The sequence below is a fragment of the Miniopterus schreibersii genome, assembly GCF_964146895.1.
Source record: "Miniopterus schreibersii genome assembly, chromosome: X".
In the NCBI taxonomy this organism is placed as follows: domain Eukaryota; kingdom Metazoa; phylum Chordata; class Mammalia; order Chiroptera; family Miniopteridae; genus Miniopterus; species Miniopterus schreibersii.
This window is the reverse complement of record NC_138104.1, coordinates 16,976,026-17,002,113: the sequence shown is the minus strand read 5'-3', so window position 1 is coordinate 17,002,113 and position 26,088 is coordinate 16,976,026. Positions and strand designations below refer to the sequence as shown.

General features: G+C 40.9%; 1 protein-coding gene across 1 annotated transcript in view; it reads right to left on the bottom strand.

The window, feature by feature from the left end:
• Positions 1–8,164: 8,164 nt before the first annotated feature.
• KIAA1210 overlaps positions 8,165–26,088 on the bottom strand; it is a gene marked incomplete at both ends in the record, with an annotated part of 39,431 nt that continues 21,507 nt past the window's right edge. The window contains 6 exons of the mRNA XM_081126360.1: positions 8,165–8,328; positions 10,024–10,123; positions 10,999–11,162; positions 12,130–15,942; positions 18,102–18,207; positions 20,553–20,744. Coding sequence (XP_080982486.1) covers positions 8,165–8,328; positions 10,024–10,123; positions 10,999–11,162; positions 12,130–15,942; positions 18,102–18,207; positions 20,553–20,744 — 4,539 coding nt within the window. The remainder of the gene's footprint in view (positions 8,329–10,023; positions 10,124–10,998; positions 11,163–12,129; positions 15,943–18,101; positions 18,208–20,552; positions 20,745–26,088) is intronic.

The following is a 26,088-nucleotide window of genomic DNA, read 5'->3' as shown; positions in this document are numbered from 1 at the left end:
AGCAAAAAGTTAACAATTTCTTTTTTTTAATTTTATCTTTATTGTTGAAGGTATTACAGATGTCCACTTTTTTCCCATTGACCCCCTCCACCCTGCTCCCACCCCCTCCCCAAACTTAACAATTTCAAGTAGGACCATATCTAATGATTAATACTTAAACGTTTGGTTGTAGATTTTTGTAATTTATGTGACAATCAAAAGAAATGAAATGTAGTCATAGCATGATTATTGTTTATCACTGAATGGGTAATTAAGTCTCAAGGTTTATCTTTGGTATATTTAAATGATTAAATTTTCTCTCTTTTTGCACTTTCACAACTGTGTATTTCATAACAGCCTCTCATATGGGAGATATGGAAACTGAGGGTCTGGGAGGGACAGGGAGTGTCACTTGTGGAATGACCACAGGCTTTTAAGGTGAAGAGATTTATTTAAATCCCAGAATGGCCTCTCAAAATGAATGAAAGCATTTATGGCATTAGGCAAGAGGGAGACGAGGTTGGTATGATCATGATTGAAGCCATGGGGTACAGTAGCACCCTATGTCCAAAAGTGCAGGTTACAATTAGTGGATATTTGTTCCTGCCCCAACTGTCCATGGAGACATTTGGACCAAGACAAAACGTCCTTGTTATTTAAATTCCGCTCTTCTGAAGATTGGAGCCCTGAACCATCTACCTAACCCCATGTGCCATTACCAGCTAGGCTACCAAGGCAAGAAGGGTTACTATGGACAATACGGCCACAATACAATTATTGGACCCATAAAACATGATGGTATATTTTTTTTATGTATTAATCCTGTAGACCAGAAGTGTAAATAAACATTATGGACTACTTGAACCCAAGATGTTTTCTAAGCTTGGACATTCTGGACAGGACCAAATATCAAGGACCTTTTAGTGTGGACCAAATGCCTCAAAGGATCTCTTGCAAAGAACCAAATGACCTGCAAGGCAGGTTAAAAGAAGGAAACATGTTCTTCTCTACTTGTTGAGATATAGCACACAAGTGCAGCAGATAGGCATAGGGCTGACTTTTCTTAAATTTAGAAAGTCACTGGAGCTGGTTAAAGCCTTGAAAGTGTTAATTTTCTCTCATTTTATCCTGCAGTTTGGAGAACTAGAAAGAAGATGGACGAAGAATTTGTTCACTCTTTTTAGGTTTTTCATTTTCAGAAGTCCATGTTAATTGTATTAAACACTGATATCATTCCAAAGTGTACCCAAAAATTGCTATCCAGTGATATCTAACTTTTATTTCTTATAGCTATATTTTACAGCATTTGTGTTAGTTTAAAATAAGCTTGTTTTAATTAATAAGCTGAAATACAGGCAGAGTTTACTTAGATAAATAATCCTTACTCAAATCTCTCTCATACCTCTTTGTTTTGAAAGGTTTCACTATCCACCACTTTGTAAGCCTGTTTTAAATTATCTTATGGCAACCCCAAAATAAATTCAAATGTCGATTGAAAAAAATTTTTTGTAAAGAGAGAGATGGATGTTAAGCCTTAGAGCTGCTCTGTCCACTATGTTAGTTACTAGCTAGTCTGATTTGAGATATGCTGTAACTATAAAAAGTGTTACCATTCTCACTGATAAATTGTATACTAATTACCTGTTTAAGTGATAATATAGTGAGTTAAAATATACTATTGAAATCAGTTTTGCCCTTTTTTTATGCAGCTACAAGAAAACTTAAAATTACACATGTGACTTGCATTATATGTCTGCTAGATAGAGAGGCTCTAGAGTAGTTTAGAAGGAAACCTCATAGATGGACCAACATGCCTGGAGGCCAGATGGTGCTGCCGAGCTTGGGCCAAGATATTAATTTGGAGCACTGGTTCTCAAAGTTTGGTCCCCAAAACAGCATCATGAGCATCACCCAGGAATTCTTAGGCTCCACCCAAGACTTACTCACTCTGAGGGTAGGCCCAGCAACCTGGGTTTTAACAAGCTCTCCAGGGGATTCTGATGCATCTCAGGTTTGAAAAGCACTAGTTTAAAGCCACAGGGGAAGAAGCTGAGACTCATCTATGGTAGGACCAGCCTTAACTCATTGGCTTGGGACTGTTGCAGGTAAATTGAACAGGGCGGCAAGGGCTAGACTGGGAAGAGTAGAACTCACAGGAACTGAGAGACGGGGGGTAAGAGTGGATGATGGCAGCAGAAAAATGCATAAGGGGAAAAAGCTGGTTCCAGAAGGATACAAATACAATATATATGGTATAAAAAACATGCAAAATTATCACTATATATTGATTGTGGATACAAGTATTTTGAGTAAAAAACATGCATATGGGAGATGCTTACAACGGTAGTATGTGCAACAGCATGCACGGGAAAAATAAACACCTCATTTAGGATGATGGTTACCTCTTGGAGAAAGAAAGGGAAGGGGATTTATTGAGGAGGGTTCCACAGTGGGCTTCAACTTAAGAAATGTAATGTTACATATCTTAAGCTGGGTGGTGCATACACAGATGTTAATAGTATTATTCTCTATACCTTTGTGTAGATCTGAGATATTTCCTAATAAAAATGAGAAAAATAAAGAGAGGAAAGGGAGAGAGAATGGGCTTAATCTGTAGACTGTTTAAAGGGGGGGAAAGATGGTCATATTTGACCAAAGGATCAGAAGGGCCAGGGCTCTTGGGGTTGAAACTAGACAACCTCATTTCTGCATTTAGTTAAGTCTTTCTAAGTGCTCTGGTGGTACTGATACCTTCTCTTATATTCTGTTGGTAGCACATCTCATATTCTAACATATTATTCTTTAATTGAGGTGAAATTTACTTAAAATTAACCATTTAAAAGTGAACAATTCAGTGAAATTCACAATTTTGTGCATCTATCAATTCTTTAGTACCCAATATTTTCATCACCCTCAAACCCTGTTCCTACTAAATAGTCACTCCCCATCTCCCCATTCCCCCAGCCCCTGGCAATCACCAATCTGCTTTCCACCTCTATAAATTTACTTATTCCAGACATATCATAGAAATGAAATCATATCTGACCTTTTGTGTCTGGTGTCTTTCACTTAGCATCATGTTTTCAAGATTCATCCATGTTGTAGCATGAATCAGTACTTCATTCCTTTTTATGGCTGAATAACATTCTATTGTATGCATATCCCTCAAATTTGTTTATCCATTCTTCTGTTGATGGACATTTGTGTTGTTTCTACCTTTTGGCTATTATGAATAGTGCTACTATGAACATTCATGTCCAAGTATTTTTTTGTGCATTATTTATATATGTGTGTATGTCTACTTCCCCTGCCCCCCCCGCCCCCCCCGATCACCTGGACTGTGAACTTCTGAATGGTTGGGACTGTAAAAGGTTTTATTTTTCTTTTCCAAAGCCTACTAAGTGAGTTTTTCACTTAGTAGGTTGTTCTACTAATGCGTGTCAAAGTGAAGCAAACTTAACACTTCCAGGATCATTTTTTGTATGTCAATGTTTTAAAATGTATTATGTATTCCTTATGGCTGGAACCACATGGTGAAACAGAGAGGCACAGGCCCCTTGTCATCATTACCTAAAATGAAAGGGCAGGCCAATAGACAGGTTTCTATATAGTATGATTTGGGCACCTTCAAATTGATTCTGATTTGTCAGTGTTTACATTGTATAAGTTGATACTAGTTTTGCTCTTAGACCCAGACAAGAGGGACTTCTGTCCTGAGCTCCATGCTTTAGAGTCCCTACTTTTACCATCTTCCAAGCATGCCCCTCCCCATAGGGCCAGGAGCCCAGCCCACAGAACAAGGGGTATGCCCCTGCTAACCCATGTTCCAGGTACCTGGCACACCTTCACAGTCCCAAGCCTGCTGCCAGGGCCTGCACGCTTCTCTTGGAGCTGTCCTTGGGAGGGCCTGTGATCCCAGGCCTAAGGGGTAGGACAGGGGATATCCAGAACAGGGGATAGAGTCTGGTTTAGGTGATGGGGAAAGGGGCACCTCTTCTCACACCATTGGAGCAGGACTTACAGGAATCTGAGAATTCTAAATCCCAACCTGGATTTTCAGGTGGTTATGAAGGTACATTTGTCATGGAAGAAGATATAACTTATTTTTCATTTTTATAGTATTTTAATATTATTTTAATTTATCTTTATTGTTGAAAGTTTTACAGATGTCCCCCTTTCCCCCCACCACTGACCTCTGCCACCCTCCTCTTGCCCCCTCCCCAGGCTTTCACCATATTATTGTCTGTGTCCATGGGTTATGCATATATGCATAGAAGTTCTTTGGTTAATCTCTTCCTGTCCCCCCCCCCCTTCTTTCTGCTATGTGTCAGTCTGTTTCATGCTTCCATGTCTCTGGGTCTATTTTGTTCATCAGTTTATTTTGTTCATTAGAGTCCACATAAGCGAGGTCATATGATTTTTGTCTTTCTCTGCCTGGCTTATTTCACTTAGCATAATACTCTCCAGGTCCCTCCATGCTGTCTCAAAGGTTACGAGTTGCTTTCTTTTTGACAGTTGCAGAGTATTCCATGGTGTAAATGTACCACACTGGGTTTTTTTATCCATTCATCTATTGATGGGCACTTGGGCTGTTTCCAGATCTTAGCTATTGTAAATAACACTGCTACGAACATAGAGGTGCATATATTCTTTCTGATTGGTGTTTCAGGCTTCTTAGGATATATGCCTAGATGTAGGATTACTGGGTCAAATGGCAGTTTCATTTCTAATTTTTTGAGGACACTCTACACTGTTTTCCACAGTGGCTGAACCAGTCTGCATTCCTACAAACAGTGTACTAGGGTGCCATTCTCTCCAACTTACTTTGTTTAATGGTTTATTGGTTGATTTGAATATTTCAAATACTTTTATACATATGGGTATGTGAATCCCTAATTGAACTTTTTTTCTGAATCCCACAAATTTTACAAATGCTGCAGGAGTGCCAGGTTAAATATCTGATCTAGCACCCCTTCCCCTTGCTCACTCCATGCTACACTTTATCTGAGCACAGCAGGGCCCTTTCCTTTTGATAATGGCTTGTTCCAAAAGCCCATATTGCTATAGTACTTGGACCCAGTCCCTGGGCCAGGCTGGAGTACAACCACAACCTTGCCCCCTCTACTCATCTCTATCAGCATTCTTTCTCCTGCCACTCTCTTTGCTCCCCACATGCTTACACAGATGAGAACCTCCTATTGGTTAGGGCCCTCTCCTGTACAAATACCCAAATGGAGGCCATCAGCTTGGTCAGGCACAACTTGGTTATGCCACACACAACCTCTTAAGATCATTTTGTTTCTGTGACAACCCTCAGGTATGAACTGTCAATATTCTATTTTATTTCCTTCCCCATGTGACAGACAGAGACGGACTACAGAACAAGCTTTATTGAGTTTATTTGCTTTGCATACAGCCAAAATCAAGAATGCTAAAAGCTGAAAACTTGTTAGAATGTGCCTCTAGGCATTAAAAAAAAACTTATCTTCTACTTAAAAACAGAGTTTTGTTATTAACTGTGAAAAATAAATTGTTAATGGAGTGTTCTTACAGTGAGAATAACCTAATAGTGGTCCACCCTGAGAGAAGGGGGAAGGGAGATATAGCAACAAATCTACAGGATTACCTGGGTAAAGGGTATCACCTTAATGAACTATTCACTATGGGAATACAAAGGAAATCAAACCAAATCAATAAAAAACCTAGCATTATCAAACAGGTAAAGAGCCCGGCCTGCGTGACTCAGCTGTTGAACATCAACCTATGATCCAGGAGATTTTGGTTCCATTCTGCAGTCAGGGCACATGCCCGGGTTGCGACTCAATCCCCAGTGGGGGATGTGCAAGAGGCAGCTGATCAGTGACTCTCTCATCATTGATGTTTCTATCTCTCTCTCTCTCTCTCCCTCTCCTTTCCTCTCTCTGAAATCAATAAAGATATATACTTTTTTTAAATGGTAAAGATACAGTATCAGGAAAAATAGATGTGTTATAGAGAAAATGCAAAATCCAGCATATGATTATACAATCTTACATTATACCATCAACAAAGCCAAGCATCAAAAACATTTAAATTAGCTCTGGCATCTCACTGTCCATCTGAATTTTGTTGCATGAAGCAACACCCCACTCCGAACTTAAAGGCAGTTATGTCTATCCCTGCCATTTCTGTTTAAGCAAAGTAGCCCCAAGGTGGCAGAGGTAGGCACAGTGAAAGTTGTAATGAGAAGACACTTCTGGGTCTCCTAAGAAAGTGAGCAAGGTGCTGTCCAGGCATCCAGATGAAGTGCTACTTTAGTGTTTGGTGTGTTTGGGGAATGGAATAGAGGGACAAGACTTGATTGAGTGGTTCACTGGGGAGGTGGGGGCTGTTAAACTTAGTGACTTTTGAGATGTGTGCCTTTAGGAAAAAGGGCAAGGAGAGGCTGATTTAATCACTTAAGGCTTCCAGTTAGCAAAAAATTAACTGTTCTATGGCAGTCTTGTTTTAGGCTAAAATCTTGTGAAATAGAGTTTTCTGAGGGAAAGAGAAAAGAAACTGGGCTATACAGAGGTCTCTACCCTTAAAGCTGGAACTAGGGGGTAAGGTAGTTCTCCAGTGGCCCTAGACTTCCTTCATGGAAAGTTTATTGACTGAGCCCAGCCAGCGTGGCTCAGCTGTTGAGTATCAACCTATGATCCAGGAGATCGTGGCTCGATTCCTGGTCAGGGCACATGCCTGGGTTGCGGGCTCGATCCCCAGCAGGAAGCGTGCAGGAGGCAGCTGATCAATGACTCTCCCATCATTGATGTTTCTGTCTCTCTCTCCTTCTCCCTTCCTCTCTCTGAAATCAAGAAAAAAATATTTTTATGGAAGGAAGGAAGGAAGGAAGGAAGGAAGGAAGGAAGGAAGGAAGGAAGGAAGGAAGGAAGGAGGGAGGGAGGGAGGGAGGGAGGGAGGGAGGGAGGGAGGGAGGAAGGGAGGAAGGAAGGAAGGAAGGAAGGAAGGAAGGAAGGAAGGAAGGAAGGAAGGAAGGAAGGAAGGAAAACGTTTCTTGACTAAAAGTAAATTTTTTGGCATCTACAAAATTTTGGGCATCTACAAAATTTTGAATTTCTGGCTGGCTTGGCTCAGTCATCCTGCGGACTGAAGTGTCCTGGGTTCAATTCTATTCAAGGGTACATGCTTCAGTTGTGGTCTCAAACCTGGCCTCGGTCAGGGTGCAAGTGCAGGAGGCAACAAATCTATGTCTCTCACATCAATGTTTCTCTCTCTCTGTCTCTCCCCCTCCTTTCCATTCTCTCTAAAAAAAAAAAAAAATCAATGGAAAAAATATCCTTGGGTGAGGATTAACAACAACAACAAAGCAGAATTTTGAATTTCAACAGGGTCTCCAGTGCTTATAAAACAAGATATGTATGATATCTAGTACACTTCTGAGCAACTGGAGAGAGTCACAGTGGCGTTGGGGCAAGCAGTCAAACAGTGATGAACTAACCATCCAGAGGAGCATGATAATCCCCAAGAAAAATTCTGTCTCATAGGAAGGTATTCACTGCTGCCAGACCTGCGACAGGTTGACATGGTGAATGTGGAAAGAGAGCTCTGAATAAATTGCAGGCATTGGAGGTTCCCAGGTATACAAAGAAGGTGTTTCAAAAGGCACTGGGCTGACTGAGGGACAGGAGGTGCAAAATTTTTCTTGAAGACCCAGAATTTTCACTTCCACCACCTCTTCTAGGGGCCTTTGCAAAGCTTGGAGCAGCAACCAAAGAACTGAAGCACTTAACTAGGCTCATAAACCTAAAAGCCAATCCTTGGACCAAATCATCTGGCTATTTCCACTAAAATTAATTCATTTGATCAAGGGAAATGGCCCTTATCTTAGTTGCTCCAACAAAATGTTTTTGCTTTTGCCCTTCTAAATCACATTATCCAAAGTAAAAGATTTCCAAATTCTACAGTACTGCAAACATTTTACATAGTTTTTATAGAGAAAATGCTGGGTTTTCAGATGCTGGCAGTGACTGTACTAAACATTAGGCATTCCTGGCATTTGTTTCACTCACACAATTATTAGCTTTAATTCCCATTTTAAGGCTTTTTTGCTTACTAAAAATGATTATAGTAAATAAATCACTATATGGCATTAATGCAACTCTTGGCAACTATCATTTGAAATGCTGATGCTCCACCCAGGAACTATTTATTGCATGGTTTCTGTTATGTGGCTCCATGCTTTGGCTTTCTTCTTGGCCATGGAGAACCAGACTGGCTCAACTGGCTCTTGGAACATGGCTGGGTGAGCTGAAGATGGTCTGGTTTCTTTTCTCATGGCAGGCACTTGAAATATCTTCTCACTTTCAAATCCTACTGGAACTACAGCAAATAACACACAAGCAGTAAGAAGCCTGAGAAGTACTGACCTGTGTTTATAGAATGCAATAAAAATTTTCCTCTCATGTTTACTCTGCTTTCTAAAATTCAATGCATGTACAATGCCATGGGTGGTATGACAAAGGGGTAAAATCAATATGACTATGGCCACAGGGACTTGGACAAGGGACCGTCTGAGAGAAAATGCTTACAGCTTAACTGCCAGTGTTTGGGTGGTTATTATTGGATTGTCTTATATTTTTGAATTGAGACTAGAGAGAAATCATATTGTATGATATCTTCAGTTTTTTAAATTTCCAAGAAGGTAATATTATTTTTCCTTTGGCAATCCATGATGTTCTATGACATAAATGATGACAAAATAGCTCCACTCAGTAAAAGTCTATGCTAAATAACACTGTACCAACTACTCTGACCAAGCAGACTACCTTCCTGTTCCCCAATTCTACTCCTTCCCTCATCCTGTTTTGTGGTTGATTAACTTGTGGCTTAGACTCAACCCTGGCTACACATAAGAATTACCTAGAGTTTTTTAAATATACCAATGCCCAGCCCTGGCCAGTGTGGCTCAGTTGGTTGGGCATCAGCCTGTGCATCAAAGGGATGCGGGTTCAATTCTTGGTCAGGGCATGTGCCTAGGTTGCTGGCTCAATCCCTGGTGGGGAGCATGCAAGAGGCAGCCGTCTATGTTGCCTTCTCACATTGATGTTTCTCTCCCTTCCTCTCTCTCTAAAAATCAATAAACTATTTTAAAATAAATAAATAAAAATACCAAGGCCCATGCCATTTCCTGAACTAACTGAGTTAGGAATTCTAGCAATGGAGCCAGGGCCATCTGCAATTTTTTTAAAAGCTCACCAGGTGATTCTAATACACAGTGAGTTGAGAACCACTTGATAGGAGTATAGTGCCCATGAGATTATTAATAGCTATGAGCAGATCAGGTGCTGCTATTTCATGGCGAGACAATGAGTTCCTAAATTACTAGTCTAATTTCTTCATGAGGGGGACTAAGGGAAAGGACAAAGATGATTCAATATAAATTCATCCTCCCTGCCCCCTGCTCCTGCTGAAGAAAAAAAAAAAATCCCTCTGGCATATAACTCTGCTGATGAAATCACATTCTATCTATCCCAGCATAATGTTTTTTCAGCTTTCAACATTTCCCCACCTCTCATACCCCTGCTCAGAATACAGAGGAGCTGAAACAAGCCTTTTAAATAGTTTTAAAAAACAATTCAATACCATTGGGTCTTTATAGTGGATTATTCTTAATAGTTTCATTGGGAATATAGAAGGTGAGGAAACACCGCTTTGCTATGAACTGAAAAGTAGCTTGGTTGTTTCCTCTTGAATACTAGCCTCAGGAACATTTTAGTACATCATCACAATTTTGTACCTACACAATTTCCTCAATACCATAAAAGAGTGGAAGCTACTCTGAAAGTTATACACTAGACTTAGAGCAGTCATAATGGTTGGGTTTTCCTAAAACAAACTAATATCTATATCTAATGGAAGAGCCATGAAAGAATCATGAAGCTGACCAGGAGCCAGGGGAAGACATATTGTCTGAACTTGAAATTGCAATAATTTCACAGCATTCTGCCAGGGCTATTTGAGGGGTGTGTGTGTGTGTGTGTGTGTGTGTGTGTGTGTGTGTGTTACCTGCTTTGGTAGATTCCAGTAGCTTCATCTGTGCCATCTTCTGTCTATTGACAATGGAAGTGGAAATTTCTGTTTGTTGGTTTTGTGCAAGGCCAGCTCCCTTTAATACAAAAATGAAAACAGGAAGCTTGTAAGTCCTAACATGAAAAAAGAAAATTACTTATTCATAAGATCACAAGGTGTAAACCCTGTCCTGGGTATTATGAGGTCAACACTAATTTTAAAAAAGAGAGATAGAGAAAGATAAGAAAAGAAATAGCAGTGAGAGCCCCTTGGTTCAGAATTTAGGTTCACAAAACCTAAGCTGGTTCAGGTTTAACCACTTTTCAGATCTGGAAGAAAGGATTGTCTAATCATATATATAGTGTAAACAGGTTAACATGAGAATTATTTAACTTGAGAACAACCTTTTCCCTAGCACTTAACAGCATTTGTATGGTGATTACACACAAATCTTATCAATTAACTGAAGTGAGTTCCATAGGATTTCTATTTAGCAAAACTTGTTGATATCTGACTTGCACTCCTTGCATTAGAAAACAATATAACTGTAGGTCTTTTCAAAATTGTACAGTTTAAGCTTTTCAAATTAACCTCTCCATACTGGTCTAAATTAATGAGTATATATATACTTATAGGTATAAAATATCTGTAAGGATAGTTACTCAACTCTCACCCCAGTGGTTACCTTTGGGTTTTTTTATGACTTACTCCTTATTTCTCAACCAGTTTCACAGAATCCTGCTTTAGAATGTTTAGGACATGAACTGATTTACAGAATCTTCTCACATTCATTACTTTCACATACCCTTTAAGAGCACAAAGCGGGGCACGTTTGTTTGAGTACAAAGCAAGTCTTATCCCCTGAAGAGTCCTCATCTTGATTAATGCAACCAAAGAAGTGGAGAGCTGCGTGACTGGCAAAGTTCCCAATGCAACCTTTTGGAGTGTTTTGTGGGCTACCCCAGGTCCTACCTCATATCTAGGCGCCTTAGTGTCAGCCGTTGCTCCAGCTCTAGTCTTGGTTTTCAGTTCTTTCAGAGGAACCTGGGTAGGGAAATTCCTCTGTCTCTGCTTTGCCATGGTTACCCAAGATGGCTGTGAGGTGGCATAACCTGATTGTTGACCAGGAGCCTTTCCTGAGAAAGGAATTAAAGGAGTTAGAACTGAAGCGAGGCTAGCGGAATCTTGAGCCTGGCTGGAGCCTACCCACAATAATGTCCCAATGGTATCCTTGTGAATTGCCAAATGAAAATAGATATCACATAGAGAAGGGCCCCTTTCTTTTGTGCTCTCCCCACAACCTGGCAAGGCAGGAGTTCCTTGGGTAGATAAGAAGCTGTACTTAGAAGTTTACATACTGTCCTCTTACTGGTCCCTTTCCCTCCCTTGTCCTTCCCTCTTCCTATCTCCAAATCATGATAGGACAATGGTTGCCAGGTGGGCTGGAAAAATTCCTAGGAGGCCAGAGGCTCAGGCCATTGGCCATTAATGTCATTCCTCTAACTTCAAGGAAATGCTTACAATATTTGTTACTTCATAGTTCCTCATGCAAGTGTGTGGCTGTGGTGATAAGTACATACAAGACTGTGTGGGTGTGGTTATAAGCATATACAAGACTATATGATTGTGAGTCTGAAGGTGCAAAGGCTTTGTTAGAGATTAGTGCTCAAAAGATCACCTAGCTCTGGAGTCTTAGACATTTCAGGTGAGTGAAGAAGCTGTGGAAAGTACAAACACAGTAAATTAAGATTTCAAGCTGAGAGTCTGAACATAGTGCTCTATTAATGAGCTGGCTTAAAAAATCCACATGGTGTTGGGGGGAGCATAATACATGTAAAAGTGTTTTGAGAAAAACATAAAATTCCATCTAAATGTAAGGTGTACAGAGGGTGGGAGAGAGGGAATGAGGACATGGTCATGTATCCATTAGAGAATCCATTAATCTAGAATGGGCCACTATCCTGCCCCTAAATCAACAAACCAGCCTTATCAAAGGAAAAACTCAGCAGACAAGGCTAGAACAGACTTCTTCCCATTAAAGACTGATTTCCAGTTCTTCCCTCCACTTGGTACCTAACTGCATCTGGAAAGATAAAGTCTCACCTGGGATTTTGTATTCAGGTTGCTTCTTGATCATGCTCTCAGATTTTGGCTTGCTCTGTTGCTTCTCTGCAATGTCAGATGTTGCGGTGAGGTTCTCTGTGATGCCCAGGAGCCCCTGGGAAGCACTTCTGATTTGTGGTTTATCTCCGGGAGATGAAATTGGGCCCAAGGAGAGTGAAGGAAGCTTGTTAAAATGGCTTTGTTCCTTACTCTTGTACTTCTGAGAGGAAGGGGTCCTCCTCAGTCGGACTCCAAAAAGGTTTTCAACATCAGCCTCACTGGTGGATAAATTTGAATAGCTGTTATTTGGATCACTACTCTCAAGAACCTCCTCCTTAGAGTAAGTGTCTCCAGAAGTGGATGGTGGCCAGGTAGGAGCGACGGTGAACTTCACAGGTTTGGTAGCAGGAGTCGAGATGTTCTTAGTGACATCTTCAGAGCCTTGGCTGTGTTTCCTGGTTTTGCTTGGAGAAGCTGGACCTCTTGGTAGGGTCCACCTTCTAGGATTGCTCTCAAAAATGGTGCCCTTAGCAGCAGCACTCATGGCTCTTGGATAAACTTGTTGCTGATATTCAAGGTTTGCAAAAGCCTGAAAAGCTTGTCTGGGAAGCATGTGACTCTCAGCACTGCTCCACTCTACAGGTACACTCACTGAGCCTGTTGAGGTCATCTGTCGCTGCAATCCAGCCCCATCCGCAGCTTGGACAGGGTATCTGGAAGGCAGCTGCTTTCCAGAACACTTCGATTCTTCAAGAGAGCTCTTAGTAACTGAGACTTTTTGCTCGTACTCAAGCTTCCCCCAGGCCTGGGAAAGGTATCTGGGAGGCAGCTTCTCTTGAGGAAAGCTACACTTCACTGGAGCATTTTCTGAATATGAGAAAACTTCTTGTGCGTCTTCAGGCCTTCCCAAGGACTGTAAAGGGTATTGCATAGGCAGCAGCTTCGATGAAATGCCTCCCTCAATATCGGCACTCTCCCAACCTGAGAAAGCTTGGTGCTCAACTGTAGGCCACAACAAAGATTTGGAAGCTTGTTTTGAAGACAGAAGATCCACATAAACCTGCTTCTCCATACTAGGGTTCTCTGAAAATATATTTTGTGCCATAAACTTCACGAATGACTGGGAAGGACACCTGGGATGTAACGATTTCTTAGACTTGCCTCCTTCAACAGCAGTGTTCTGTGGAAGCGAGGATATTTCCTGAATTTTAGACTTTATTGAGAAGTGGGTGGGATATTCAAGAGGCAGTGGCCTCCCAGAAACACATCCAACAGCGGCATTCTCAAAAGTTGGCATCATTTGCTGGACTTTATGTCTCACAATGGACCAATGTCTGGGAGGTGGCAGCTCTGTAGAAGTGTTCCCCTCAGTGGCAACACTCTTTGGACCTGCAGAGATCGGTTGTTTGATTACTGGTTTCATCACAGGCTTAGAAGGCTTTCTGGGAGGCAGAGGCTCCATAGAAATGCTCCTGTCAGTCCCAGTGCTCTCTGGACTTGCATAGGCTTGTTGCTTAAATTTAGAGCTCACCCAGGGCTGGAAATTGTATCTGGGAGGCATTGGTTGTGCGAGACCACTCCATTCTGCAGGAGCACTCACTGAACCTGAGGGGACTTCTTGCTCAGCAGCTGATCTCATTAGGGGCTGAGAAGGCATTCTTGGAGGCAGTGGCTCCACAGTAATTCCCCACTCTTGAGCAGTGCTCTCTGGATCTGCAGAGGGTTGTTGTTCAAAGCTGGTGCTCCCCCAGGGGCAGAAGGTGTGTCTGGGAGGCATCGACTCCACGGGACTGCTCCATTCTGTGGAAGCACTCCCTGGGTCGCAGGAAATAGCCTGTGGCTGGATGTTAGGCCTCACCAAGGGCTCGCAAGGGCAGTTTGGAGGCGGGAGCTCCACAAACATAGTCTCATTACTAGCAGTGTTTTCTGAGAAGATATGCTGGTCTTGAGGATTTGTCAAGCATTGGGGACAACATTCAGAGGATGTTGGCTGCACTGAAATGACCTTCTCAGCAACCCCTGAACTTATGAACATATTTTGTTCAACTTTTGGGCTCATCAAGGGCTGGGCAGTAACATTAGGAGGCAGAGGCTCCATAGAGATGCTCCCCTTTACAGCTGGGCTCTCTGGATCTGCAGAGGTTTCTTGCTCAACTATTGGTTTCCCTGGGGGCAGAGAATGATTTCTCGAAGGCTGCAGCTCCAGAGAAGTGGCCCCTTCAGTAGTAGCCATTTCTGTGCCTGAAGAGATTGGTTGCTCAACTTTACGCCTCATCAGGCGCTTTGAAGGTACTCTGGGAGGCAGCGGCTCCATAAAAATGCCCCACTCAGAAGCAGTGCTCTCTGCACCTGCAGAGGCTTGTTGCTCGGATTTAGGGCTCAGCCAGGGCTGAAAAATGTGCCTGGGAGGCATTGGCATCCATTCCGAAAAAGCACTCGTTGAACCTGAAGACAGTTGTTGCTGAACAAGTGGCTTCACAAAGGGCTGAGGAAGTTGTCTAGGAGAAATCTGCTCCACAGATACACCCCAATCCTCGAGTATACGCTTTGAAACTGAGGTTTCCTGTTCGTCTGTGGGCTTCCCCAAGGCCTGAGAAGGGTTCCTGGGAGGTGTATCTTCCTCAGAACTGCTCCAATCCTTAGCATTAATGCATTTTTCAAAATAACTATTTGATTCTGTTGACACTTTGTCTTCAGGCTCCCCCAAAGCCTGGGAAGCACATTTGGGAGCCAGCTGCTCAGGAGAACTGCTCAACTTCCCAACAAAACTGCTTGATTCTGTGAAAGCTTCTTGATCATCTTTGGACTTCCTCAAGGGCTGGAAAGAATATTTGGGATCCAGCTGCTGTTCAGAACCACTGCCCTCCTCTGAAGAGGCACTCTCTGAATCTGAGGAGAATTCTTCATCTTCGGGCTTCCTCGAGGATTGGAATAAGTATCCAGGACCCAGCTGCTGCTCAGAACCACTTTCCACCTCCGAATTACTATCTGAATCTGAGGAGACTCCTTCAGCTTCTGGCTTCCCCAAAGACTGGGAAATGCCTCCCTCTGCTAAAGCACTTGCCACATCCAAAACACTTGCTGGAAAGGCCTGGAGGACATTTCCAGGAGGCTTTTCTTTGCAGATAGTTGAGGTATCCTGAACTGACTCCATTTCATACTGGGCACTTTCTGAATCAGAACTGGAGGAATCTTCCTCTTCTGACTGGCTATGAGAAGGATCCAAACACACCTGAGCCTCCCCTGGCACTGAGAACATGACATCTTCTTGGGATGTAGAAGAGCTTTCCACCAAAAGAGAAGCTCTGGCTTCTGACTTCTTGGTTCCAAAAGCCCCTTCTTCATGATATTGTGATGGACCACTAGCCATGGACTCTTTCATGTCTTTAGGTATGGGATATGATACCGATGCTTTTTGGGTTTTAAAATCGAAACCTGCCTTTCTCCTTCCCATGTCATTTTTATCTGAAAGCAACTCCTGAGGAGTAGTGGTTTCTAATTGCAGAACTCTGGGCTGCTTCATGGCTTGTTTCTCCAAGGACAAGTGCTGGAAAGGGCTACCCCTGGTGATATTATCGGCAGGTGGGTACCCAGCTCTATCTCCTAAGCCAAGCTCTTCCATGGATTGTTTAGAGCTCCTTCCTCTGGATCCACACTCACTCGTGCCTGAAGCACTTGATTCTTTTCTTCCACGTCGTCTGCCATATGCTGCTGGCCATGAGTAGCCCTGACTCTCAGCATCATCTGTGTTTGCAGCCTGATCTGTTGTCTTATAAATCTCAGTTTTGTTGCTCTGTTCCTGACTTGAGGGACCTGTACCAAATAAAAATAAGGAGAGGAAAAATATGTGGGCTTTTGACTTCCTAAAATAAGAACAATTTTCCTTGGCCTAATGAGTACCTATTTGCTATTGAATTTTCTAGCATGAAGAAGTAGCTATTCAGAAGATAGAGAGCAACTTGTTCACTAAAATTGATGTGAAATCCCAGTTTTATGAACTAATTCTAAGGTTGGTTCATTACCATTATATCAATAGCCTGGTCCACCATTAGGAATGAGACACATCAAAAGACAATTTTTGAACTTGCAGCAATAATTATCATTTAGGAAATTGACTGGGGCAGGGCAAGGGGAAATTTTACTTTCTAATTAGTATTTATATTTTCTATTTAATTCTACTTAATTTTCATATCATATGCAGGTACTCCTTCATTTTTTAAGAAAGGTGTCAACAGGGATTATCTGGGAGGTAAAATTATAGCTCCCTTTTCTTCTGTTTTCTACTCTCTTGTTTTGTTTGTTTTTAAAATCCTCACCTGAGGACATTTTCATTGATTTTTTGTTTTTAGAGAAAGGGAAAGGGGAAGAGAAAGACAGAGAAAAACATCAATGTGCGAAAAAAACATTGATTTGTTGCCTCCATCATGCATCCTGACAAGGGCCAGGGATCAAACCTGCAACCTAGGCATGTGCCTTGACCGGAAATAGAACCCAGGATCCTTCAGTGTACAGAACAACGCCCCTATCAATTGAGCCACACCATCCAGGGCCACTCTCTTATATTAAAATAATCTGATATAATATACATACAAAGAAATTCTTGGAAAGCCTTAATTGCACTAAGGCTTCTCCATAGACTTCAGGTCAAGTACAAGGCAACAGTTATACAGATTGTTTCTCTCCTCTGTATACTTTTACTAAGGAACTCAGCTTGATGCCCAGAAAGGAGGGCCCTTGCTGCCTTTCCTCCCCCATCATCCACTGCATCCCTAGCTCCACCTAGTGGCTTCATATCCAGCATACAACAATGAGCATAGCTGGGTACACTCCAAACTACTTATTCTCATTATATGGAAAACTAATCAGTATCTGCCCCCATGGACACTGAATCAGTTCTATCCTCTGTGCATAAAAGGGACAACTATTAAAAGTAAATATGAAAAAATGATAAAAAGTAAAAGGAATTACTCATCTCTCTCCCTTTCTCTCTCTCTCTCTCTCTGCCGAACAGATTTGTTTTCATGAAAAAATTTGTTTAGGCCCTGCTGGGCATGGCTTAGCAGTTGAGCATCGACCTAGGATCCCGGCGATCGGGGTTCGATTCCCAGTCAGGGCACATGCCCCGGTTGTGGGCTCTCTCATCATTGATGTTTCTATCTCTCTCTCTCCCTCTCCTTTCCTCTCCCTGAAATCAATAAAGATATTTAAAAAAATTGTTTAGGAGTATCCTGTCTTCAAACTCACATGTGAAATCCCTTGTGGAAAAAATATGAAATAACTGTTTGGCTTAATTTGTGAAACTGGGGTTTTGTTTTGTCAAGTATTGCTTGAAGTTAGGTTGTCATCAGCTGGAGCCAACATCCACACATACATACAGAAAGAGATTTTTCACTCCTGTGGTATTATTTGGTGATCTGATGGGTGTTGGCTGTCAAGGACATGTGTCTACAGCTGCCCCAGCCCTCTTTACCCATGGGTATGGAAATTGGTCTCACTGTTAATGCAAGACCTTTTTTCTCTACTGGAAGAGAAAAGCAACTTTAAAAAACTAGTTTGGGGCCAATTCTATAATAATGTCTGGTTCTGTTGCTGAGGGAATGTTAAAGAGGAAATTATTGGCTGCCCTCAGATATATGGGCTCACTAAGTAACTCAGCATGTACATTAGAGTTAGAGAGGATTAAAAAAATTTAAATTTACAAACACAAAACATCTCTGGTTGGAAATTCATTCAGACAAAAATAGGATCCAGTTATGACCCTTTCCCTAAATCCCATGCAAGTGGCAATTGTATTAATTAGGCAGTTTAGATGGAGACACCTGGACCACATTAGTATGCATCTTAAATTGAAAGCTCTCTGAGAACCAAGGACAACTGGCCTAGGTAACTCTCATTATATAGCTCCCATCATATAGCTCTGTGCAATTAAGCTTGTAGTGCATGCTTCTGGGTGAGGGGGAAGATATGCCAACCTGCACTGTCTTTTTTGAGCTTCTTTTGATTAGCTGCTTGCAGTTTGGTTTTACTCTCCTCTTCAGAAACCAGTGGAAAGCTTGGCTCCTCCTGCTTTTGCTTTGCCTAAAAGAGAGAAGAAAGAGCTTGAATCAGACTAAAGTGCTCACCCACCCCTGCATAGTTGCCAAAGGGGAAAAATCAGGAAAAACATCCCTAATGTCCAAACGGCTCTGCTGGGAACATAACAATACCATTAACAATGAAAACTCTTTCCAATGGCATCCATCACCTGGTGATCATTTTACCTATTGGAAGTCATTCACCTACATTTGAAGTTTCTAATCTCTGAGTGATATGGTGCAGGGAACTCTCTAAAACACCCCCAGAGGCCACTGAAACACACTGCAAAGCAATAAATCTGAAAATGGGGTGTTGGACCTGATAACAATCATATTTTTGGCAACACTGGAATTACGAAATTTGCTTCATCAGACCTAGGAGCGAAATTCAAATCCCGTTTGGCTTTTTGTTCCCCAGGGAATTTAGTGAAAATATGAATTATGTCTTTACAGCTCAAAAGCAGAAAGAGGATCGGGGTTTTGTTGGAAAAGAACAGAGGAAAAGATGAAGGGTTCAGTCTTTATACTGAAGGGGTTGAAATTGGTTTAGAATAAACAAGGTTTTCAGATAATTACAGTGCAACTTTAGAGATGTCAGAGTAGCACTATAATGAACAGTGTCCAGAATTTGCTTAATGTACGCAAGCCTTTATGATGTACATCTCAAGACAAACATACAACTCTTTATGCTCCCACTTTACGTGCCTGTGCACAGACTCAGCTCAAAATGACTTCTGAGTAAATTAGGTCAGAGAGACCTGGGTTCAAATCTCTACTCCATCATTTACTCTCTGTGGATCCCTGGGCAAGTTATTCTCTAAATCTCCGTGTTCACATCTATAAATTAGGGATAAGGGGAAACCTCCTATGGGACTTGAAGGCCTAAGAAATTCTAAAACAGGGAGAAAGTGGCAGCAGCTTATGTGTCATATATGATCCTGGACCCCTTTATATTCATTCAAGTGTCAGGTAGAGAGTCACAAGGAAGAAGTAGATACCCCAGCCTTCTTAAAGAGTGCTGCCCAGGCCTTTCCTCAATTAGGCTGTGCAGAAGGATCACACTAACTTTTCCTTAACCAACATTCTCCATCTCCCAGGTTTCTGAAGTGTCCAGGTGATGTGCATATGCAGGGTTTAATGCATAGTAATTAGTCATCCTCTGCTTGACACAGAACCAAGGAAATTCTTTCAGGGCCACTAGAGGGCCCCCTGGGCCTGCTGCCCTGCCTACTGTTCTATCAACTTGTATTTGTTGATGTAATTGAGATGCCTTAAGGAGCAACAAGGTGGGGTAAAAAGAGTACTGGGTTGGAAGTCAGAAGACTGGGTTCTGGCCTTAGCTCTGCCACCACCAGGGTGTTTGACCTTGGGCAACTATTCGTCCTTTAATTTCCTTCCTGTAAAATACTATGACTATGAAATCATTTAGACTCATTCAGTTTTGATTTATAGCCCTTTACTTATAACCCACAGTCACTGAGAAATTAGGTGTTTGACCAGTGAATTATCTTCCAGCCAACTGAAACATCTTTATAAACATCAACATCTTTTAATTCTTAGCTTTTAGTAAAAATCTTTCCCAAAGGCATTACTTCCCTACCTTCTTCAACAGAAATCAGGGAATACAGTTTAACTTTTCTTGATGGCACAGGCAAATAATAAACATTACATATTACATTGGACTACAATACAGTGTAGCCCTGAGGGACTTATAAAGGTGGGCAACATTCTTGATCCCTGTACTAAATGGCCCCTCTCTGCTATCAACTGTCACTTCTCTTTGCTGTCAGATCTCAGTTTGATCTGTGGCTGTGTTCTTAAAAGAATGGGCTCGCTAAGTGTAGCTCTGCCTGCTAGAAAGTCATGAGACAGGAATTTATGACATCAATGTGATACTGAGAGAACTTTAGAGGGGTTAATAGCTGAGTTTTGAATGTTTAGTGTTGTCCCAAATGAGTGTAACAGTGCTGCAATTGTAACACATAGGTTTTACCTGATTAATTGAAAGAATCCTGATTTAAGGCTATAGTTGAATATCCTCTACAAAGAAGGTTGAGTGAATTCCCTGATGCTAAAACAATAAGCAGTTTCTGAGAGTTTAGGTTACTATTTCTACTTTCTTCAGTCCCTTTTATGTAAATTCCACATGCATAGGACATCTCAATTACTAGATTCAAGTTTGTTCACTTCTCCAAGGGTGTCAAGCCTGGGACAGTGCCCTTGACTTTACCACCTCTACTTAGAGTATTAATCCTCCAAATCATACCACTTCCCTAGGTGCAATTTGCAAAGCTTCGAACTCATCTTTTATTATGCAGGAGTTATTCCCAAGCCTCTTGAAGGACTTACTTGAAGTTTCTTCTTTTGTTTTCGGGGGTTCAAAGCCATTTTGTGTCGAGCAGCTGAAGAATCCAGACAGCCCTGGGTGGTAGCTGGGGTGCTGAAACCAACAGGCAGCTGGGGGCTGCTGGGAGAGCTGAGCATGGCAAATGTTGTCAAGGACTGTGCACGGATGGGTCTAGATGAGGGCTCAAAGGCACTCTGAAGAAAATGAAAGAAAAGAAAGAAGTCAACTCATTATGCTATCACTGGCCTCCAAAGTTGGACATTCCTCTGGTTGAAGAATTCCTAAAGCAGAAATCCTTCATGAACCATTGTCCCTTTTTACTACAGCAATATTGACACTTCAGGTCAAAAGGATCATTAGTGGCAAGGTGCACACTTTCTGCTTGTACCCTAACAGGTGAAAACAAGAAGTTCAGGTTGCTCCTCTGCTTAGAAAGCATTCAGGGGCTCCCCTTTGCCCTCAGGATAGGAGCCCAACCATTTAATGGAGTTTACAAGGTCAGAGGGTATGCACGTTCTCTTGTCCTGTACCTCTGTTTAATTAACAGGGGCTAATTGGGGTGAAGGCACAATCTGTGTCAGTAAAACCCATCAGGGTTCTGGGATTTCTTCATAAGAGCGCTCAGTGGAGGGAAGAAAATCAGGTTGGAAGAGGGCTTGTCTGTAAGCTGAGTTTACATAGACAACACACTACCCTTACTTATATTACTGTTCATGGGAAAGAGGCTGATGGGAGCACCCTGAAGAACTGAGTGCTTCCACCCCCAATGGTGTGGGGATGAAACATGTCACCTTGTCCTCATTATGGCTGGCTTCCACCTCTCTAAACTATCTGGTCCTGGAGCTCCTAGTTGGGTTCCTCGTTAGGGGCTTCTAAAAAGTCTCCTCTGGGCTTCCTGATAGCATTTTTCACACCTCAAAGAGACACCCTAGAACACCTCTCATTGCTAAGAATCTCCACATATCTGGATTAGCAGAAGTCCCTTTGAAGGCCAGGTGATGAGCCACCTCTCTCCTTGAGACCAGTGGTTTAGCAGGTGGACAGAATTTCTGTTTGTATTTACTCACTAGTTCTTTCCAAACTAGCTCTACACAGAACCAAGGCCCCTTTGGTATTTGCAGCTTTCATATACCTTCACATTTTCCCACCACCATTGTACGTTGAGCCAGTGATAACCTTTGCTACTATCTTGGTTCCAAACATGGTTATTTTATGGCCTGTGAGTCCAGTGCCTGGGAAGTTAACACAGTGCTAATGATATCAGGTTGATGATACATCAAGCTCAACATTCTGTTTTAGATTTTAGGAAAAGGGGAAGGAATGGCACAGTTATTTTTTGTGGGGTCAATTACACAAAATTAGGAGTGGTCCCAAACCTTTCCTAACTTCTTTCTGCAACTGTTAGCCATTAATTTATCTAATACCTCTTCTTGGTACTGTATATTTGGCTTGTGTTATGTCTTGGAATTATGAATTTAATACTCAGTGTACAGAGTAATGTCTCTTATTTTGTTCTCAAAACTTTTCATGCTTCAGGATGCTCCTGTAGTTCTGACCTTTTGGCAATGGATGACAACATCTATGTTCCCACTAACCTCACATGATGTCTCCCCATTACCTCTCTGACCATACTGCTTACCACTTCCTGCTCCAGACACACATCTGATTTGCTGTTCCTCAAATATTCCATGTGTGCTCTTCCCTTAGGGCATTCACACTTACTATTCCCTCTGTAGACATGCTTTTCCCCCATGCCTGTGTAGCTAGTTCCCTCACTTCCTTCAGGTCTTGACACAAAAGCCATCTTCTAGTGACACCTTGCTGGTCAACCTATTTAAAATTTTAGCCCTCCACCTTGACATTTCATAATCCCTTTTCCTATGTTTTTTCCCCTTGGCACTTTTATCACTGTCTAACATACTGTATATTTTGCTTATTTATCTTGTTTTATTGTCTATTTCACCACTACAAATATAAACTCCATGAATAATGGTTTTCATCTGTTTTATTTACTACTGTATCTCTAATACTAGGAAATGTGCTTGGTCCATAGCAGTTGCTCAATGAATGTTTGTTGAACTGTTGAATTAATTATGTTAAAACTTCCACCAAGACATTGTCTTTCTGAGAAATTGTCAAAGGAAACCCATCTCTGTCCTCTGTATCATTTTAGTTATTCTTTCTGAGACCTCATTAGTTCCAGTTAAAAGTAAAAAGAAAAAGTCAGGGAGGTCTGTGGAGATATTGGATGAAATGGATAAATTCCTAGACACACCCAAACTACCAAAATTTACTCAAAAAAAAACAGGAAATCTGAATAGACCTCTAACGAGTAAAGATACTTAATCAGTAATCATACCTCCCAACAAAGAAAAGACCAGGACCAGATGGCTTCACTGGTGAATTCTACCAAGCTTCTAAAGAAGAAACAACACTAATCCTTAACAAAATTTTCAAAAAAAATAGAAAAGGGAATGCTTCTTAATTCTATGAGGCCAGCATTACCATGATTCCAAAGCATGATAAAGGCTCACAAGAAAAGAACACTATATGCCTATTTCCTTCATGAATACACATGCAAAAATACTAGCAAACAAAATCCCACAGCATATTAAGGCAATTGGGTCAACATATGAAATCACTCAATGTGATATACCATGTTAATAGAATGAAGGAAAACAATAACAGCATCCCAATTGGCATAGAAAAAGCATTTGACAAAATCCAAAAACCTTTCATGCTAAAAATTTCTAACAAACTACAGATAGAAAGCATATATTTAAAAAAACCATAGCTAACATTATACTTAATGGTGAAAATCTGAAAGCGTTCCCCCCAAGGATGTCTGTTTTTGCCACTTTTATTCAACATTCTACTGGAAGTTCTAATCAGAGCAATTAGTCAAGAAAAAGAAACAATGCATATAAATTGGAAAGGACAAAGTAAAACTATCTCTACTTACAAATAACATGATCTTAAATACAGAAAATTCTATATATAGATATAGTTATAGTCAATATAGTTATAATAAATGATCAGACAGGGGATTTAAAAGAGAAATGAAAACTATTTTAAAAAATAGAAATTTCCAGACTTGAAAATTACAATGTCTGGGGCGGGGGCGGGGGGGGGGATTCCCAGATAGATTTTGCATACTCATGAAAACAAGAAAATACCAAGTACATTTGTATAGTCAGTTAAAAAGACATAATATGAAGAAAAGAAATTAAAAGATTAACAAATAAAAAAGAAAATTCTAAAGAATGCCCATTAATCTATTAGAGCTAATAAATTAATTAAACAAAGTTGAAAGAAAACAAGATGAACACGCGAAAATCAATTGTATTTCTATACACTGGAAATGAACAATCCAAAAGTGCAGTTAAGAAGGGTGATTGGCTGGTGTGGCTCAGTTGATTGAGCATCATCCCATGCACCAAGAGGTTGCCAATTCAATTCCAGTCAGGGCACATGCCCGGGTTTCGGGCTTGATTCTCAGTAGGGGGTGTGCAGGAGGCAGCTGATCAGTGTTTCTCTCCCTCTCCCTTCCTCTCTCTCTAAAACCAATACAAACTTATTTTGTAAAAAAAGAAGGGTGCCTTGGCTGGTGTGGGTCAGTGGTTAAAGCATTGGTTCACACATCAAAAGGTCATGGGTTTGATTTTCAGTCAAGGACAAGTACCTGGTTTGCAGGCCCAATCCCCACCCAGGTTGGGGTGTGTTTGGGAAGCAACCAATCTATGTGTTTCTCTCACATCGATCTCTCTCTCTCTCTCTCTCTCTCTCTCCCTCTTTTCCACTCTCTCTAACAATCAATGGAAAAAATATCCTTGGGTGAGGACTAATGAAGGAGAAGGAAAAGGAGAAGGAGAAGGGGAAGGGGAAGGGGAAGAGGAAGAAGAAGAAGAAGGAGGAGGAGGAGAAGAGGAAGAAGAAGAGGAAGAGGAGGAGGAGAAGGAGAAGGAGGTTGGAGGGATTAAGCAAAGAAAAAAAAGAAAGACTCATGGACATAAACAATAGTATGGTGATTGCCAGAGGGAAAGGAGCATGAGGGGAGGTAGAAGAAGGTAAAAGGGGGCTAAATGGTGATAGAAGGAGACTTGACTTAGATGGTAAACACACAATACAATATACAGTTGATGTATTATAGAATTGTATATCTGAAACCTGTGTAATTTTATTAACCAATGTTACCCCAATAAATTCAATTAAAAATGTTGTTCCAAAAAGAAAAAAACCAAAAAACAAAAACATAGTTAAGAAATCACTTCCACTTACAATAGCATCAAAAAGAATACTTAGAAATAAATTTAACCAAAGAGGTGCAAGACTTGTACACTGTAAACTATAAAACATTGCTGAAAGAAACTAAAGACCTATATAAATGAAAAGACATTCCATGTTCATTGATTGGAAGAGTTAATATTAAGATGGTGATACTCCCCAAAGTGACCTAAAATTCATTGCAATCCTTATCAAAATCCCAATGCGCCCTTTTGAAAATATGGAAAAACAGACTGTAAAATTCACATGGAATTACAAGAAACCTCAAGTAGCCTAAACAATCTTGAAAAAAATAACAAAACTGGAAAAATCACACTTCCTGATTTGAAACCTTACTAAAAAGCCCTGGCCAAGTAGCTCAGTTGGTTAGAGAGTCGTCCTGATACACAATGTTTTGAGTTTGATCCCCAGTCAGGGCACATATAAAAATCGACCAATGAGTACATAAATAAATGAAACAACAAATCGATATCCCCCCCTCTAATCAATAAAAAAATTAATTAAAAATTAAATTTAAAAAAATTTTTTAAAACCTTACTACAAAGCTATAGTAAATAGAACAGTGTAATACTTGCATAAGGAGAGATATATAGATCAATGGAACGGAACTGAGAGTTCAGAAATAAACCCATTTATCTATTGATTTGCACCAAGGGTGCCAAAACCATTAAAAGGAAAAAAGAATAGTCTTTTCAACAAATGGTGCTGGGACAACTGGACAGCCATATGCAAAAGAATTAAGGTGTTTAGACCCTTATCTCACACCACATATAAAAATTAACTCAAAATGAATTCAAGACCTAAATATAAGAGCTAAAACTCTTAGAAGAAAACATCGGGGTAAATCTTCATGGCAATGGTTCTTTAAATATGACACCAAAAGCCTAAGTACTAAAAGGAAAAAAAGCAATAAATTAAACTTTATTAAAATGTTTAAAATTTTGACCAATTTTGTTCATTTGATAGAGTTTAAAGTCAATTCACAGAATAGGGGGAAATACTTGCAAATCTTTATCTGGCAAAGGTCTAGTATCCAGAATATATAAAGAACTCTTACAACTCCACAACAACAAAAACAACCCAATTTAAAAACGGTCAAAGAACTTGAGTAAACATTTCTCTAAAGAAGATATACAAATGGTCAATAAGCACATGAAAAGACACTTAACATTATTAGTCACTAGGGAAATGTAACTGAAAACCACAATGAGATACCACTTCACACCCAATAGAATGACTATTTTTTTAGAAATA